The sequence below is a fragment of the Cataglyphis hispanica genome, chromosome 11 (genome assembly GCF_021464435.1).
Source record: "Cataglyphis hispanica isolate Lineage 1 chromosome 11, ULB_Chis1_1.0, whole genome shotgun sequence".
NCBI lineage: Eukaryota > Metazoa > Arthropoda > Insecta > Hymenoptera > Formicidae > Cataglyphis > Cataglyphis hispanica.
Genome location: NC_065964.1, coordinates 265,538 through 281,915, shown reverse-complemented (window position 1 = coordinate 281,915; position 16,378 = coordinate 265,538). Strand labels below are relative to the sequence as shown.

The following is a 16,378-nucleotide window of genomic DNA, read 5'->3' as shown; positions in this document are numbered from 1 at the left end:
TTTGATATTCTTCCTCTATTTTCGTCTATCTTTCTTTATATTGCTCCTTCCTCTTCATTGGTCTCCTTTCCTTCTCCTTTTCTTTTTTTTCTTAATTATATTTATCTTTTTCAATAATACAGCCATTTTCTTTTCTCTCCTTTGAAGAGTTCTTCTACTGGCATTTCATTTTTAGTCTTTTCATATTCTTTTAGCACATGTATCACATTTCTTCTCCGCATACTCTACATTTCCTTTTTTTCTCCTTTCATCAATGTTGATTTCCTCTCATTTAATTTTCACATCTATATTTTCACTTTTATATTACTATCCAACTCCTATTTTTCTTTCCTCTTCTTCCTTGTAAATATACTGATATTTCTTTTATCATTATGTTTTTATATATTTCATTATATTTAGACTCCTCTATTTTCTTTCTTCTTTCTTCCGTTGTTTCTTTCTTATCCTTTTTATTATTTCCTCTACATTATCTCCTTTGCGTTCTCTCTTTTTTCTCTCAGCTCCTCCTTACTTGTTTTCAACTTCTCCATCACTTTTTCTTTTTTTTCCTTTTACTTACTCTTTTCGCTGCTTTTTCCACTCCTTTCTAGCTCCGTTATACATTCCATTACTAACCTTTTTTCTGACTGACGTGCAGTTTTCTCATTAATGGCTCTTCCTTGCCTTCATACACAATTACTCAATCTTAGTTTCTTCCATTAAAATAATTCGATGTTCTCATATCTAGTTCTAGAATCCACGTATTTCACGTATTTTCTCTTTGTTCTATCCAGTCTTTCTTCTTTCTTTTTGCTGATTAGTCAGATTTTACTCAATAATAATTCTTTTATTAAGCGAAAAAAAATGATGAAAGACTTTTCTGTTCAGTTTACTATGCTCTACCAGCTCAGCGCAAGCGTTATCAAGGACGGATGTTTTGGGGCACTTTGTATATCCTACATATCTTATTTCCTTCCCCTCTTCTATATTCTCTTCATCCATTTTAATTATCTTTTTCCTGTCTTTCTTCTTCCTATCTCAAAAACCAGCATTTTTGACTTTTGAGTGCTCAAAATCAATCCTTTTTTTTTCTATATATTTCTTTAATTTTCTCATTTCTTTTATTCATTTTTTGCAGTAAAATTATATCATTCGCATATGTAATCGAGCACAACTTTTTCTTTTCCATCACGATTTCTCCGGTCTGTTTCTTCCTCACCTTTGTCTCCAAGTTTATAATATACACATTAAATAATGTAGGACTCATAGAACACCTCTATTTCACTCTACTTCTTGCCCAAAATTCTTCTGTTCTTCTGTTTTACCTTGTTCTTTATTTCTTTATATATTTCCACAATCCTCCTTAGCCGTTCTTTTATACCTGCTTCCTTGATCATTTTTCCCAGTTTCGTTCTGTCTACCTTATTAAATGTTGCCTTGAGGTCTATAAATAATAATATTTTTTTATTAATTATATAATTTAACAGACATATTGTAACAATTGTACCTCTTCCTGCTCTAAAACAAATTCTTCCAAATAATTCCATGTTTCTTTGCATTTGTTATTTACACTATATTCCCGCTATATAAAAACAGATTTTTAACCTTTTTCACTGCCCTTAATCTCCTCTCTGTTTTTTTATCGTGTTCTCATTTCTTTCTTTCTTCCTCCAGTTTCTTTCTCGTCCAGTTATTCTATTTTCGTCGATTTCCATATCTTACTTATCATCTATTTCTTCTGATCTTAATTTTTCTATCTCTTCATATCATCTTTCTCTACTTTCTTCACTATCATTCTCGCAACTATCTGTCTCGATATTGATTTCGCATTCGATTATTTTGTCTGCTTTTTTTATCACTGTCCACCTTTAAGCTTTTCTTTGTGTGTATGTATTTTTCTGTTTCATAATTTTTCCATTTTCCAGTTCATTCCTTTTATTACAATATTGTTCCTTCTGTCTTTTGTCTCCTTTTTCTCATTAATCCATTCTCACACTGTTATTTTTTCTCTAATGTCCCCTTCTCTTGTCTCCATTCTTCCTTCTCTTTTTTCTCCTCTCTTGTTTTTCTTTCTTCTATCATTTGTTCCTCCATTTCTTCTCTCATTTTTTTTCGATTCTATTTCCATTATTATTTTTTCTAATCCTCTCCTCCATATTTCTTTGTCTTGAAGAAGTCGATCATGTACTTTTTCCTTAGGGTAGAAACGTGAAAAGTGAAATTTTAATAACTTTGCTCTCACTATTTGTCTCGCTCATGCATATTCCACACATGCTCCACTGGAAGGGGATTGTTCTGTTTGCGCACATTACGAATCGGACAAAATTTCCCGATCGGACACAGACCCGATCGAATACAGTCTCGATCGGATACAGGCTCGATCGGACACAGTTCCAATTGGACACATACTGTTGTTATCAGATACAGTCCCAATCGGACACAAACTCAATCAGACAAATATGGTTGCAAATTGGACACCCGATTAGAGACCGTACTTTAGCGTCTGTATCCGATCGGGCCGGTGTCTGATCGGACCGGTGTCCGATCGGGCCTGTGTCCAATCAGCTCGGTGTCCAATTTGCAACTATATGTATCCGATTGAGTTTGTGTCCGATCGAGCCTGTGTTCGATTGGATCTGTGTCCGAACGAGCCTGTGTCCGATCGGGACTGCGTCCGATCGGGTCTGTGTCCGATCAAGAAATTTTGTCGTATCCGATCTGTAATGTGCGCAATCGAGACTCACTCACTGGAAGTCAGAAAGTACAATAGTTCGCTCTTAATGAAATAAAGCTATATAAAATTCTAAGTAACATTTTGAAAAAATTGATTCATGTTTTTATATTACAAATTTAATTTATTTTTTTTATATGTGCATGCGTGCAACAAAAACACTTGGCGTAATTAAATAAGTAATGTAACAATTTATTAAATGGTTATTTATTTTTATATTTATTTTTTTTTTTTTTTGAAAACGCTATTTTTATATTCTTAATACATATGTATAAATTGAAAAAAATGGAGGACATATATAATTTTTCTTCTATTTTATTTAATAACAGGGGAAAGGATGCTATTTTAAGTCAACTTATAGAAGCAGGTATAGAAGATCCTAGTGAATATATTACATTTCATGGCTTAAGGACACATTCCATGTTAAATGGTACAATGGTAACAGAACTTATCTATGTTCACAGCAAATTATTAATAATAGATGATAACACAGTAATATGTGGATCAGCTAATATAAATGACAGAAGTATGGTTGCTACAAGAGACAGTGAGATAGCTATAGTAATTCATGTAAGTATATATTTATCATTATCATCAAAGTAAATACTATTTGTTACAATAATATAACGTGGAAGTAACAAATAATATAATGCAAGAAAATATAACAATATAACCTCCCCCCTCTCCCTATATGATATACAACTAATATATCATAAATAATTAAAAACTAATCATAAATATATCATATGTATTATTGGTGCACGTCAGTGAGCCGCGCTGTAGCAGCTGAGCGCTGACGCATACCACCAAGCGCGCGGCTCACTGATGTGCGCCCGGCTAAAGATCACGATTGGCCAGACTTTATCACAATAAAGTCTCGCCAATAATAATTCTTTTATTAAGCGTTCTACAAAAAAATGGAAGGACTTCCCTTGGTTTAATCCGCTCTATCTGCCCATTACGAGTGAGGCGATTATTATTACACACCCTATATATATATATAAATATATATATATATATATATATATATATATATATAAGTTAGATGGAAAGGAAAGGTGGGAGAAGATAGAAAGATCAAGTTACAACAAGTATTATGAGTTCATTAAGGGAAGTGGAATTCCAGGATATTTGAAGAAAGAATGGGGGAAAATAGGTGGCAAAGAGGTGCAATTAAGATTAGAGAATAAGATTCAAGAGGGGGAGAAATAGAGAGGAGAAGGAGGGAAAGCAGGTGGAAAGAGAGAGAGTGGGCGAGAGAAAGAAGAGTGATGTGGGAAGTGCAAATAAATGTGTGTGAAAGGAATGAAAACGCGATATGAATCGGAAGAAGAGATCCCAATTTAGAATAGGGCAAATAGCGGTGTGTGTTTGTGTGTAGGCAGGATAGAAATAGGTAGAGATTAAGTTATGATAAGTTAGAGTTAAGATAGTTTGCAAGCTAGAGTTAAGGTAGAAGTAAGCAATTGTAAGAGATTGTAACCCCAAGGGGATTCAATAAATCATATATCTATCTATATGTATATATGTATATATATATATATATATATATATATATATATATATACATATACAATTGCTTACTTCTATCTTAACTCTAGCTTGCAATTTATCTTAACTCTAACTTATCATAATTTAACCTCTATCTATTTCTATCCTGCCTACACACAAACACACACCGTTATTTGCCCTATTCTAAATTGGGATCTCTTCTTCCGATTCATCATGCTTTTCATTTCTCTCGCACACATTCATTTGCACTTCGCCACACTCTACTTTCTTTCGACCGAGTTCTTCGATCGGACGACGCTTTGATCGCGATCTGATGCCGATATTCGACTGACTTTCTCGGATGATTCGACATTGAGCATCTGACGCGACGCCCGACGCCGATCGATCCTTGATAATCATGGTCGACCTTTGACCGGAGCCTCGATTCTCGACGAGAACGATCTTCGATCTTTAACCGAGACGCCGATCGACGCAAGCGAGACTTTTCTGGATCCTTCCTTTGATGATTTCCAGGAAAGTCCTCGAGCTGCCTTGTTTTATGCTGAATGCCTGACGATCCTGATTTCGACTTTCCTGACACGATCTTTGTTTCTAGGTCGATCGCCGAACCCGATTTAACCTCGAGGTTATCATTATCGATACGACTAATGATCGATTGCGAATCTGATCTCTGATGAGCCGACTTCGTTTACCACGCCATAATCACGCCTTCGTTCTCACTCATTCTCCTTTCATACTTCACCTTCTCACTCTACACACCATCAATCTCACACATGAAAATACCACGAGGTACACACTTTGGTTCATATGATGTTAGCCAAAGACTAACACTTTTTTTAAATAGTTATGTGTGAAATCAATTGTATTTCGTTTGTAGATGATTGTAGTGCATTTATTTTTGTTTGTTGATTAATAATTAATTTTTAATTAATTATTTAATTGTAGACCATGAAACTAGCCGACATAAACTATAAAATTACAAAAATAGATGTGAAATCGATTGCATTTCGTTTGTGGATGATTGTAGTGCATTTATTTTTGTTTGTTAGTTTATAATTAATTTTTAAAAAATTATTTAAAGTGAGATATACCAAAGTACATGCATAGACAGGAAACATGCGAGCGCGCGCGCGCACACACACACGCGCGCACACACACACACACACACACACATACACACACACACACACGGAGGGATGCAAGGGCGGCCTTCGGCCCCTCTCCCGCACTCTCCACATCGGTAGGCAGGGTGGACCTCGCTTTACAACTTACAAAGTACATGCTACATTATAAATAATTAATTATGAACTAACGAACGAAAATAAATGCACTACAATCATCTACAAACGAAATACAATCGATTTAACACATAATTATTTAAAAAAAGTGTTAGTCATCGGCTAACATCATATGAACCACACCTTGAAACCGGAAACGGAAGTCGATATATATATATATATATATATATATATATATATATATACAGGGTGTCCTGCAAAGATTGTGCCAACGCTCGTGAACAGGTAGAGGACAGTAAATTGAACAGAAAAGTCTTTTACCATTTTGCAATTTTTGCAATAATTATTGAAATATTAATTAAAAAGTATTAACGAATGAGCACGTGTTTCGCGCGGCTATCACGCGGCTAGACCATGGGACGTACGCTTTATGCGTGATAGCGGCAAGTTTCATAGTATCGCACGGCAACGAAAAGTGTTTGTTCTTACGCGTATCACTCTCGTCGCGAAGCCAAACTTTGCTAATTTGCTCATTTGTTAATATTTTTTAATTAATATTAATTATTATACAATATAATTATTAATTATTATTACAATAATTATTACGAAAATTGCAAAATGGTAAAGGACTTTTCTGTTCAGTTTACTGTCCTCTACCCGCTCACGAGCGTTGGCACAATCTTTGCAAGACACCTGTATATATATATATATATATATATATATATATATGAATACGAATTTTACATTTGTGTTAAAATTTATAATTTTTTATATAAATTTGATATTACTTTTGATATACCTTTGACTTATTTCATCATAGTATTTTGTGCTATTTGAACAAAGTATAAAACAAGTCATTAATTTTATCATTATCGATGTACATTAATAAAAATTATAATCGTAAACAGGATCAAGAATTTGAAGATGGGCGCATGAATGATATACCTTTTCTTTGTGGCAAATTTGCTTCTTCTTTGAGAAAACAATTATTCCGCGAACATTTGGGACTATTAAATGCTGAAGAAGATATCAATATCGACGATGTCATTATCAAATCCTTTTACAAGGACATTTGGTGTGCTAGAAGCAAACAAAACACAAAAATATACGAAGAAGTATTTCAATGTATTCCTACCGATACAGTAGTCAATTTTTCTATGTTGAAACAATATCAAGATAAAATACCTATCTCATTATCTGATCCATTATTAGCACAAGAAATAGCGGAAAATATAAAGGTAAGTACCTTTTAAATGCTTATGTGCAAGTCGATTGTTTTCTACATCAAAAGAATGTCGTTTAGGGTCATTTGGTCGATTTTCCTTTACATTTTTTATGCAATGAAGATTTAAAACCTGCCGCTGGTACGGTAGAAGGAATAATGCCGACTGCATTATGGACGTAAGTGCTATCATCAAGAAAAATTAAATTTTAAGAAAATTTATTGCATTTAAGTATAAATTATTAAATGATTCTATTAATCTAGAAATAGAAGATATCTATTAATATAATCTTACAACACATGCACACATATAAATATAAAATTAATCAAAGAGATTATTCCATTTTTTCTATAATTTATATTAATAAAAAAAATAACGAATAATATGGATAACCTTTGTTATCACTTTAATATATTTCTATCTATTTGTACATTTTTTAATGTTTGAGGTGGCAATGAGCCCACCAAATACACTTTTATAATGATTACATAATTTAGCGTAACCGAATATAACAAGTAATATTACAGATTTGTAACATGTAGTAATACACTCATTCCTTGTAATTTCTTACTCAAGGAAGCAATAATGCTATATAGTAATTATACATTGTGACGTTGCCATCCCGCGCGCGTCCACCGGATCTCTCTCCGATCGCTGAGCGCGGAAAACGGAAAACGCACCCGCACCAGTCGCAAAACATTAGAGCCGTACCGAAATCTCCAGAACGGCATTATTTGTCGGACTTATTTTGTCTTTTCAATTTTTGTTATTATTTTATTATTTCGATACAACACGGGAGCCTTACCGGAGGAGTGGTAAACGGCCGCAAAAACAAGATCACAACTCGGAAGACGACCTTTGAGAGGACAGGAAACGGAAAAAAATTATCAACAGCCGAATTCGGAAGCGAGGTGAGCAGCGCGAGAGGACAGGGGGATCTTTGCGTCTTGACGTCGGACAGTGCGGAGACGCGTCCCAAAAGGACCCCGAAGGACCTCGAAGGAGCTCCATCGCCGCGGAACACGGCGGGACGAAAGGTGGTCATCGAGAGTCACCAGTGCGTTCCTCGATCCCGAGATCCCGTCGGGACTCGCCGAGGCCCCCTCGGAAAAGCCTCGTGAAAAATATTGATCTCGGGGGTGTGCGCGCTCCCGGTACGATCATGAGTGCGCCGCCAGACGGCTGCCTCGCGTGTTATCACGTGATTGACCGTAATAACACGCACCCCGATTGCGCATCCCCGGCTGGCTCGGCGTTGTCGATTCTAAATCGCGGCGCTCCCGAGTCAGACTGACGCGAGCGTGAGCGAGAGCTAAACATGCGTGGGGAATAATGCGAGAATCTTGGGCGAGCGAAACGAGCGTACGAGCGAGGAGAGACTCCGGCCGAGAGCAATAAGAGCTTCGGATTCCCGTGGACGAGGCCGAGAGAGGAGAGCAGGCCTGGGACTTCCAGGGAGAGAGCTTCGATCTGGTAAGGTTATCTCGCTACATATTAACCACGCGTGTTCGCGATATCGGAATCGCGTCGTTCTGCCGTCGTGGCCGTAATTTTGTATTGTTTTTGCGTTCGAGCTCTGCTCGGAATTTTAGTGATTATCGCGTTGTCCTTAGCATACTTATATCGGCGACACGGCCCCGTCGGCAAGCGATTCGAGCTCCGAAGCATCCTGAACATTGGTTTCGCAGATTCGATTATTGTCTTGCGTTATATTCAGCATAAGTCGTCTCTCTGGATATCGCTGCTCAGTAATACGGCGTAATATAATAATCGCGAAATTTCTCACCCGTCTAGCGTTTAAGTCCGGTATGTGTGAATAGTCTGCCGTGGTGTGAGTGTGTTTCGTGCAGATATATCTCTGCTTACATATCTTTTGTCGAATAAATAAGCGTGAAGTGGATTAACGACCGAGTGATCTCGCGGTTGGTGCGTAAAATAGTACATAGCGTTGCGAGCTATATTTGCGTGGTGCATGCTTAGGGGTGCACTGGATGTATGTGGCAACCGTACGGCATGTTAGAATAGCGAGCGAAATATTATCGATCCACGAGGGATCCGATAATCGACCCGGTATAATAGTATAATGCGCTCGGGCATAGGCCCGACCTTGATTTAACAGCGTCTTATTTTCTGCGGCGCTAAGCCGTCTCTAACATCCAGTCTCGCTCCCGCGAATTTATCGACACCGAACAAACCACCGTTTATCATCCGGACACCCCTGTTCTAAATTAATAAAGCTGTTTCTTTGTTACGCTTGACGAATTTACTTTCTTTTTTACGCGTAGTTGCCGCTCTGTCTTTGTCGCTTCTTGCCTCTATATCGCGTTCGTTCAACATACGCCCTGCTCTTCTATCGTTAGGTGAGCTAGCCCGCCCGCGATGAAATCTACTTCTTTCTTTCGCGTCTTTTTCGCCTATCTCGCGTATTTGACGAATTGATACGTGCAAGATCGTATCTGGCGCCCAATTAAAATTCTCGCGAGTTTTAAGGTTTCGTCATGGTACGCGCAGAACACCTTCCACCCCGTTCCCTCCCGGCGTGTAATTATATTTCGATTTTCCTTTTTTTGTCGACGATCCCTTTTCCCGCGTCTCCCGTCCGGCGAATCGTACTCACGTTCGTCGGCGCAACGGAACATCAGCGCGACGGCGGACGCGCGCAGAGTTCGCGGAGGGAAAAGTCGTCGCAACATTTAATTGTAATAATTATATAATGTAATATTATTAATACATTAAAAACATAACTGTAATAAAATTAATATATAACATTATTGCTATTGATTTGGTATTTACTTAGTTTTGTTATATTATTATATCCATAATTTTTAAATGTTTTTGAATATTCATGTAATCTATACAGAACAAAAAGGTGCTGAAACATTACATAGATATGTATATGTATTTTTAATAATAAAGTATACAAATTTTTAATAATAAAGTATAAAAATTTTTTTTCGTTTAAACATATGTACGTTTTCTAAAACGCATATGAATGTACATATTAAACATATGTACGTTTTCATATATATATATATATATATATATATATATATATAATCATTTTTTACCGGTTAATTAATTTTCATGATGATTAGCTAGCAGGAAGGCTATATGACCTTCCACATCCTCCTCCTCGTGATCGAATGCTTCTCGCATTTCAATTATTTCACCCGCGATATGCAATAATTCGTCACAATCAGCGAAATGTTCTAATCGATATAATACGGCGAGTAGAGTGTTCGAACTGTCGCAGGCAAAACTCCGAAAAACAGCATAATTTATTTCAAGCAACTTATCCGATAACGCGGATAGATATTGCACGCTGTTTATTCTAGGCGACAAATTCGAACCTACAATTATACACTTGTATAATATTTCTTTTAGTCCCTCCATTTTTTTTTTGATACTAATACTCACACACACGCGGAAGCATACACGAGATATAACTATTTTTCACGGAACGACGCCTATTACTTCGCGCAATGACAAATTCGGAAATAATATTTTCTACAACGTCGCCGAGAATTTATTTAAACTAATATCCCCACTTTTTTCAACGGAACGTCGTTGAAAGATTTAAAATTTCTCATTTTTTTGCAGGTAAGTTGTTTAAAAAAACAAAGAAGCAATAAAAAACAAAGAATCAAAAAAATAAAGAAACAATAAAAAATAAAGAAACAAGAAAAAACATTTTTCCAATTGTTCTTTCAAAATTTAAAAAAAAGTTTGTTCAAAAAGATATTTTTATTTTTATTCACACGTATTATTCGTTTTAGTTTATTGCTTAGAAATTTTTGTTATAACAATGCCAAAGTAAAAACTTTGTCGTAAAAACTTTTTTTTTAATTTTTGTAAAAAAAACAAAACTAAATGTAAAATTTTTTACAATGTAATTTATAAGAATTTATTACAAGCGTGATAAACTTTTCTTTACGTTTTTTATAATTTATTACAGGTGTACTTGTGCCGTTTAAAAAAATTTTTCTTTGTAATGAATTTTTTTTTTTAGATGTTTCTTAGTATTTCTTCGTGTAATTTTTAGCACGCTAAATAAATTGAACATGAAAAATCAATATTTTTTATTATTTAGTTGCGTGCGTTTCTTTTTCCCCACTTTTCTTTATATTTTGGTATATAAGCAACGCGAAAAAACGAGAATCCTTATTCATTCAAGTTTGCTCGCACGAAATCTTCATTTTCGGCTTCGGTACAAGAATTCATCGTTATTGTGACTAGTGTTGTTGTTGTGACAGTGATTTCATCAAAAAGTGATTACAATGGCCACCATGAAAGAAGTATCCAGTGATCTAAGCAATTTTGTTAAATCTACACACGTTTGCAATATTAGCAAATCAGACATTAAAACCAACGTCGATAAAAGAAACAAACAACGATATTTATTATTATCGACGACGTATGGGCTAAATTCATCCTATACTAAAAAAATTCACGTGGGCTTGCAAGCAACGAGTGATAATTGCTTTGTACCAGCTGTTAAGCTAACGGGCAATTATGCAGATGGGATATGCTTCGATATTGACACCTGGCAGCAATTTAAAATCAGCATGGGGCAGATGAAGCAATACTTGAATGAAAATCAAAAAACCAGACCAGGACCAATTATTATCAACAACATTTCCATCGATTTCACCATCGCTTACCGGACAAGGGCTGTGATAATAACTTATAAGGAAAATACTGAACAATCAGCGAATAACGAGATGAAGACGGAAGAGCAGGCGCAACCACCGATGAAGAAACGAAAAACGCACAATATCGCTATCGTGCAAAAGTTACATTCATTGGTCTGGAAGATAACGCAAGATATGTGGATGCTCATTTGGCGCAGCTAATTTCCATCGTCGACACCGTCAACGTGTGCGTCAAATATTTGATTAATGAGATAGAATTAAATCTTCCCTCGTCTTATATAGATTGCGAAATCATAAAACTTACAGTTCGAGGTAATTTTCAAGAAATCGAACGCGCGGTGCTGTTACGTCCAGACCCTTTGAGAGTCAGGGTCAGCGGGAGGGCGTAACCTATTTAACTCCGCTAGACAGACGCTAGACAACGAATGTCTCGGAGACGAACGAATTGACCTGGGCCTGCGACAGGTCAACGATCGGAAGGGTCGCTTTTACTCGGTCAGTAGGCCGTTCGTTCGATGGTCCCCTTTTCGGTAAAGGAACTAAATCCTTATTACCCGGGACGGGACCTTGTGCGATCTCGGGATATGAGATAGGAAAAGGGTTAGGCAAAAAAAAAATATTATTGTTTACATATCAAATTTTCACATTTATTGTGTAATAAAAGAAAAATGAAAGCAAGGAACAAATTATTAGGTTTATCTAGTTAAACATTTAGCTTAGTATATATCGCTTATTAACTATTATTTTGTATTTATATGTCTTTGTATGTATATGTGTGTGTATGTGTTATGGGATCTCCTCTAGGATACATGTAGAAGAGGGGAATTGCCTCCAGAGGACTTCTATAGGAACAGCGACAAGATAGTTACACCCCGAGACGAACCATGGGATTACGATGTCTGGTAGGCCCTTCGTCAGTGCAGTCAGCAACTCCTCGAGGTCCACCGGGCCGGGCCCTATGGAGATGGCGTCGTCCGGAAGTGGGTCGTAAATCGGGGGGAACTGGGCCAATATCCGGAAGCGGAAGTAGTCCTCGGAAAAGCTTGGCCGGTGGGGTGACGGCTCCCGTTCGGACCGAGACGAGTCTTCGGTCTCTGTGGATACTTCCTCTGCTTCGTAGTCAGTACCCCGTAGTTCGAGGGGGTCTTCCTGGTGAGGGGGGCGATGAGGGGAAGAATAGGGGGAGTCACCCAAAATAATGATCGAGGGGGTGGGCGACTCCGATCTTGAATGGGTAGAGAGGGGTGGAGGAGAAGTAACGGGGGTAGGGGAGCGAGGAGTGTCGGTAGTGGATATGTTTATGTTGATATTAACGTTAACGTCGGTTGATGAATTAGTTTCCGCCTGAGCCCGAGCCAACCTCTTCCTAAGCCGTCTATTCCGACGGTTACGCGCACGCTTCATCGACGCACGGGAGGAACGTTTTCGATTTACTCCTTCCACTGAAGGAGGTTATAATAATAAATAAAAATAAAAAAAAACGGTTTGGCTATATAAAGGAATCTGAAATAATTCTTGGGGTTTGCAACGAATTTGATAGTTGATAGAAAGGGAGAGTGAGAGAGTGAGAGAGTAAGAGAATCACGGGTAGCTCCGCAAAACGCGGACGACCCTGGGTGACTTATAAAGAGAGTGAGAGAATCACGGGTAGCTCCGCAAAATGCGAACGACCCTTGGTGATGGATAAAGAGAGTGAGAGAATGAGAGGATCACGGGTAGCTCCGCAAAATGCGAACGACCCTTGGTGATGGATAAAGAGAGTGAGAGAATGAGAGGATCACGGGTAGCTCCGCAAAACGCGGACGACCCTGGGTGACTTATAAAGAGAGTGAGAGAGTGAGAGAATCACGGGTAGCTCCGCAAGATGCGAACGACCCTTGGTGATTGATAAAGAGAATGAGTGAGAGAGTAAGAGAATCACGGGTAGCTCCGCAAAACGCGAACGACCCTTGGTGATTGATAAAAAGAGTGAGAGAATCACGGGTAGCTCCGCAAAATGCGAACGACCCTGGGTGACTTATAAAGAGAGTGAGAGAGTGAGAGAAAGAGTCAGAGAGAGAAAGAGAGAGTCACGGGTAGCTCCGCAAAATGCGAACGACCCTTGGTGACTGATAAAGAATTTCGGAAGTATGGGAAGTAGAATAGAAATGTAATAATAATAATTTAATTTTAATAATAATTCTAAATTGTTAATGATCGATATAATAGGACCAAGAATTATTTTAGACTAATTAGTTGAAGAGTTTAAGCACTTACTATTTATTGAGTGCGATGATACTTGACTTGAGAAAAAAAACGTGATCGACCCTGTAGATCTTGGCTCTCGAGCTCGTCGGGTGGAGGTTGACTTCCTCAGTATTCTCAATAAGGTTGTTGATTGGTTCGCACAGTCTTTATAACACTAAACGCACTATAAAATCTTAACTCGAAATACACTGAGGGTAGGAATCGGTTCACGATAAGTCTTGGGTCCTTAAGATAATTATATGTCGCAAAGTCTTTTCGCGAGGACACACTTCGCACTATAATCTCGACCGAGTATATGAGGAGACTGGTAACTTCTTGAGGGAAAAAAAGAACGTTAGTGAGAGTGTCTCGCGAGGTCTTGTCCGACGTTTATTAAGCCCTTTTACTCCTCCTCTCTATTGGTTTGTTAATCTATTTTAACGAATAGTTGTTTCTAATCACGCCCTCCGATTTTTCCTAGGGCGTCTTGCTCTAGATTCTTAGATCATAGGTATTGGTGAAGATCTTTGCTGAGTTTTTGACCAATGGAGAGTAGTTGCTATCGGGTGAGGGTGAGGCTTTCATTTTACGGATTGAGTCATCCCCAGTTTGCTTTGATCTCCTAGGTTGACATTTCACTTGAAATTTATGATAAACAGATAACGTACGAGGGTGGTCTGGCAGGCAAGCATGTGGTGTCAAGTGTCGCGAGTTTTCGACTCCGGATCGTCTATGCATTGTTCTGGACCTCGCTCTACTTTTGCTTAGAGTTCTTGGGTCTGATACTTGAGCTTGAGCTTAGATATCTCGCTGTCTGTTTGTCGTTCGCTTCCACATGGTTTTATATTTTTAACGCTTGAGCGTCTGTTATCTTTTGTTTAAAATTCTCGAACCTTCGGTGTTGTAATATTAAATTTATAGATCCGCTCTTATATTTGACTTTCGACAGCGAGATTACACAGTCTTGCTTCCCAGACTTCGCCTGCTTATATTTTCTGTCGGACGTAGACTATTTCTTAGAACGTAAATTTATGTCACTAACGTACTTTTGATGAAAGAAAACAACCATGCGGTCTGCAGGACGCAATAATTTATATATTAGAGAAGAAAGAAAAAAAAAGAATATTCGTGAAGTCTACCGGACGTAACAGTGCAAACAAATAAAAAATTTAATGTTTTTAGATGTATATTTCAACATTGTATTTGAAGAATTACTTTCGCTTAGCTTTAATAAAATTGTATGAATCGTACGAATAATTTTAAAAAAGCGCAATTGTTAATTCAATAAAAAAATCAAAAATAAAAAAATTTATTTTTAATAAATATAAAGTTTTTCTACCTTAAAAAAACCCAGAGTATTTTTTCCTTTACCTCTTCCTAATATTTCCTATACTTCTTTAATACTTATTTATAAAAACATTTCGTAAATTAATATCGTATGATAGTCGAATATCTTATTTTTATATAGTATAAGCATACACAGAGCACCGTCTATAAGCTCGTAAGCCGCGGTGCTCGAAAAACGCAGGCGCAAGCTCATCTCCGCGAATACGCTTACTCGCGACGCTTCCATGGCTGCTTATCAGCTAATTGGCCGCGATCCTTTTCGCTTGTACACGGACCGGAAAACGCTAGCGCGAACATGCGGCCGCGGTGGGCCCCTCCGGAGCTCGTATAAGCTTAATACTGCACACACATACACACACACACGCGCGCACGCACACATATATAGACGAACATGATTGAATATTCAACGAATGCGTGTATTTTTCATCACGCTTTAAAGTATCATTGCTTTTTTATATTTATGAAAGTGTGCGTATATGCCAAATCGTTCATTTCGCAAAATGGACATACGGTGGAAACATCCTTGGACATCGTTTGCGGACCTACGGGGTGCGGAAAAACAATTTTTGTAAAAACGTTTCTTCAATATTTATCCGCCATAATGGATGTTCGATTCGAGAGAATTTTATTTTATTATGCCGAGTGGCAAAATGCGTATCAGCGTTTACAATGCGACTCGGGTAAAACGGAAGAAGAAAAGAATCCAAAAATTGGGTTATGCTAATAATGCTTTGATAAAATCGACAAAAAATATAATTGAATTTCGTAAAGGGTTACCTTCCGCGTCCGGAAGATTATTCCAACGATCCGCTCTCACCAAAATTAATAATAATTGATAATCTTGATGAGGGAATCGTCATCGTACGACGCTATCGTAGATCTGTTTACCAAAGGAAGTTATCATAAGAATCTCAGTGTTATACTCATCTCGTAAAATCTTTTTCATCAAGGCGCGGACAACGAGACATATCTCTCAACACAAATTACATAGTAGTTTTCAAAAATCCACGCGATCGCGCGCAAATTCGTCATCTAGCACGTCAGATATATCTCGATGATCCAAAATTTATGGAAGAAGCGTACTACGACGCTACATCGAGACCTCACGGGAATTTATTTCGCGATTTGAAACAATTGACTCCAGACGAATATCGCTTTCGCACGTGTATCTTTCCCAGCGATACTCTGCATTACGCTTACATACCGCGTAGATCGAATAATGGAAGTGGGGTGATTGTATAAAGAACAATATTCACGCTTGCAGCTTGTCAGTCGTAATTGCAACGTAATGGTGAAAAAAAGTGGGGATAATAAAAAAAAGTCGACGTCTTCGACATCGAATAAAGCGATAAAAAATGCTAGACGCTCTATTGGCGAGAGAAACATATGTCTTTTGAAAACTCTGTGTCATTTGAAAAAAGATCAGAGAATCGCGTTCTTGCGCGTGGCCGACAATAAACACATAAAGTG

The 16,378-nt window shown here is 37.6% G+C and overlaps 1 protein-coding gene across 9 annotated transcripts in view; it reads left to right on the top strand.

Moving 5' to 3' along the window:
• Positions 1 to 10,333, top strand: part of LOC126852971 (phospholipase D1) — a 32,184-nt gene extending 21,851 nt beyond the window's left edge. For 6 of the 9 annotated variants that reach the window (XM_050598291.1, XM_050598294.1, XM_050598290.1 and 3 more), the window contains 3 exons: positions 3,040 to 3,280; positions 6,369 to 6,698; positions 6,764 to 8,934. In XM_050598291.1, the coding sequence (XP_050454248.1) occupies positions 3,040 to 3,280; positions 6,369 to 6,698; positions 6,764 to 6,865 (673 nt within the window). In that variant the 3' untranslated portion in view covers positions 6,866 to 8,934. Of the gene's footprint in view, positions 1 to 3,039; positions 3,281 to 6,368; positions 6,699 to 6,763; positions 8,935 to 10,283 lie in introns of those variants that run through there. The other 3 variants (XM_050598286.1, XR_007687891.1, XM_050598293.1) reach the window with 3 other exon arrangements.
• The last annotated feature ends 6,045 nt before the right edge of the window (positions 10,334 to 16,378 follow it).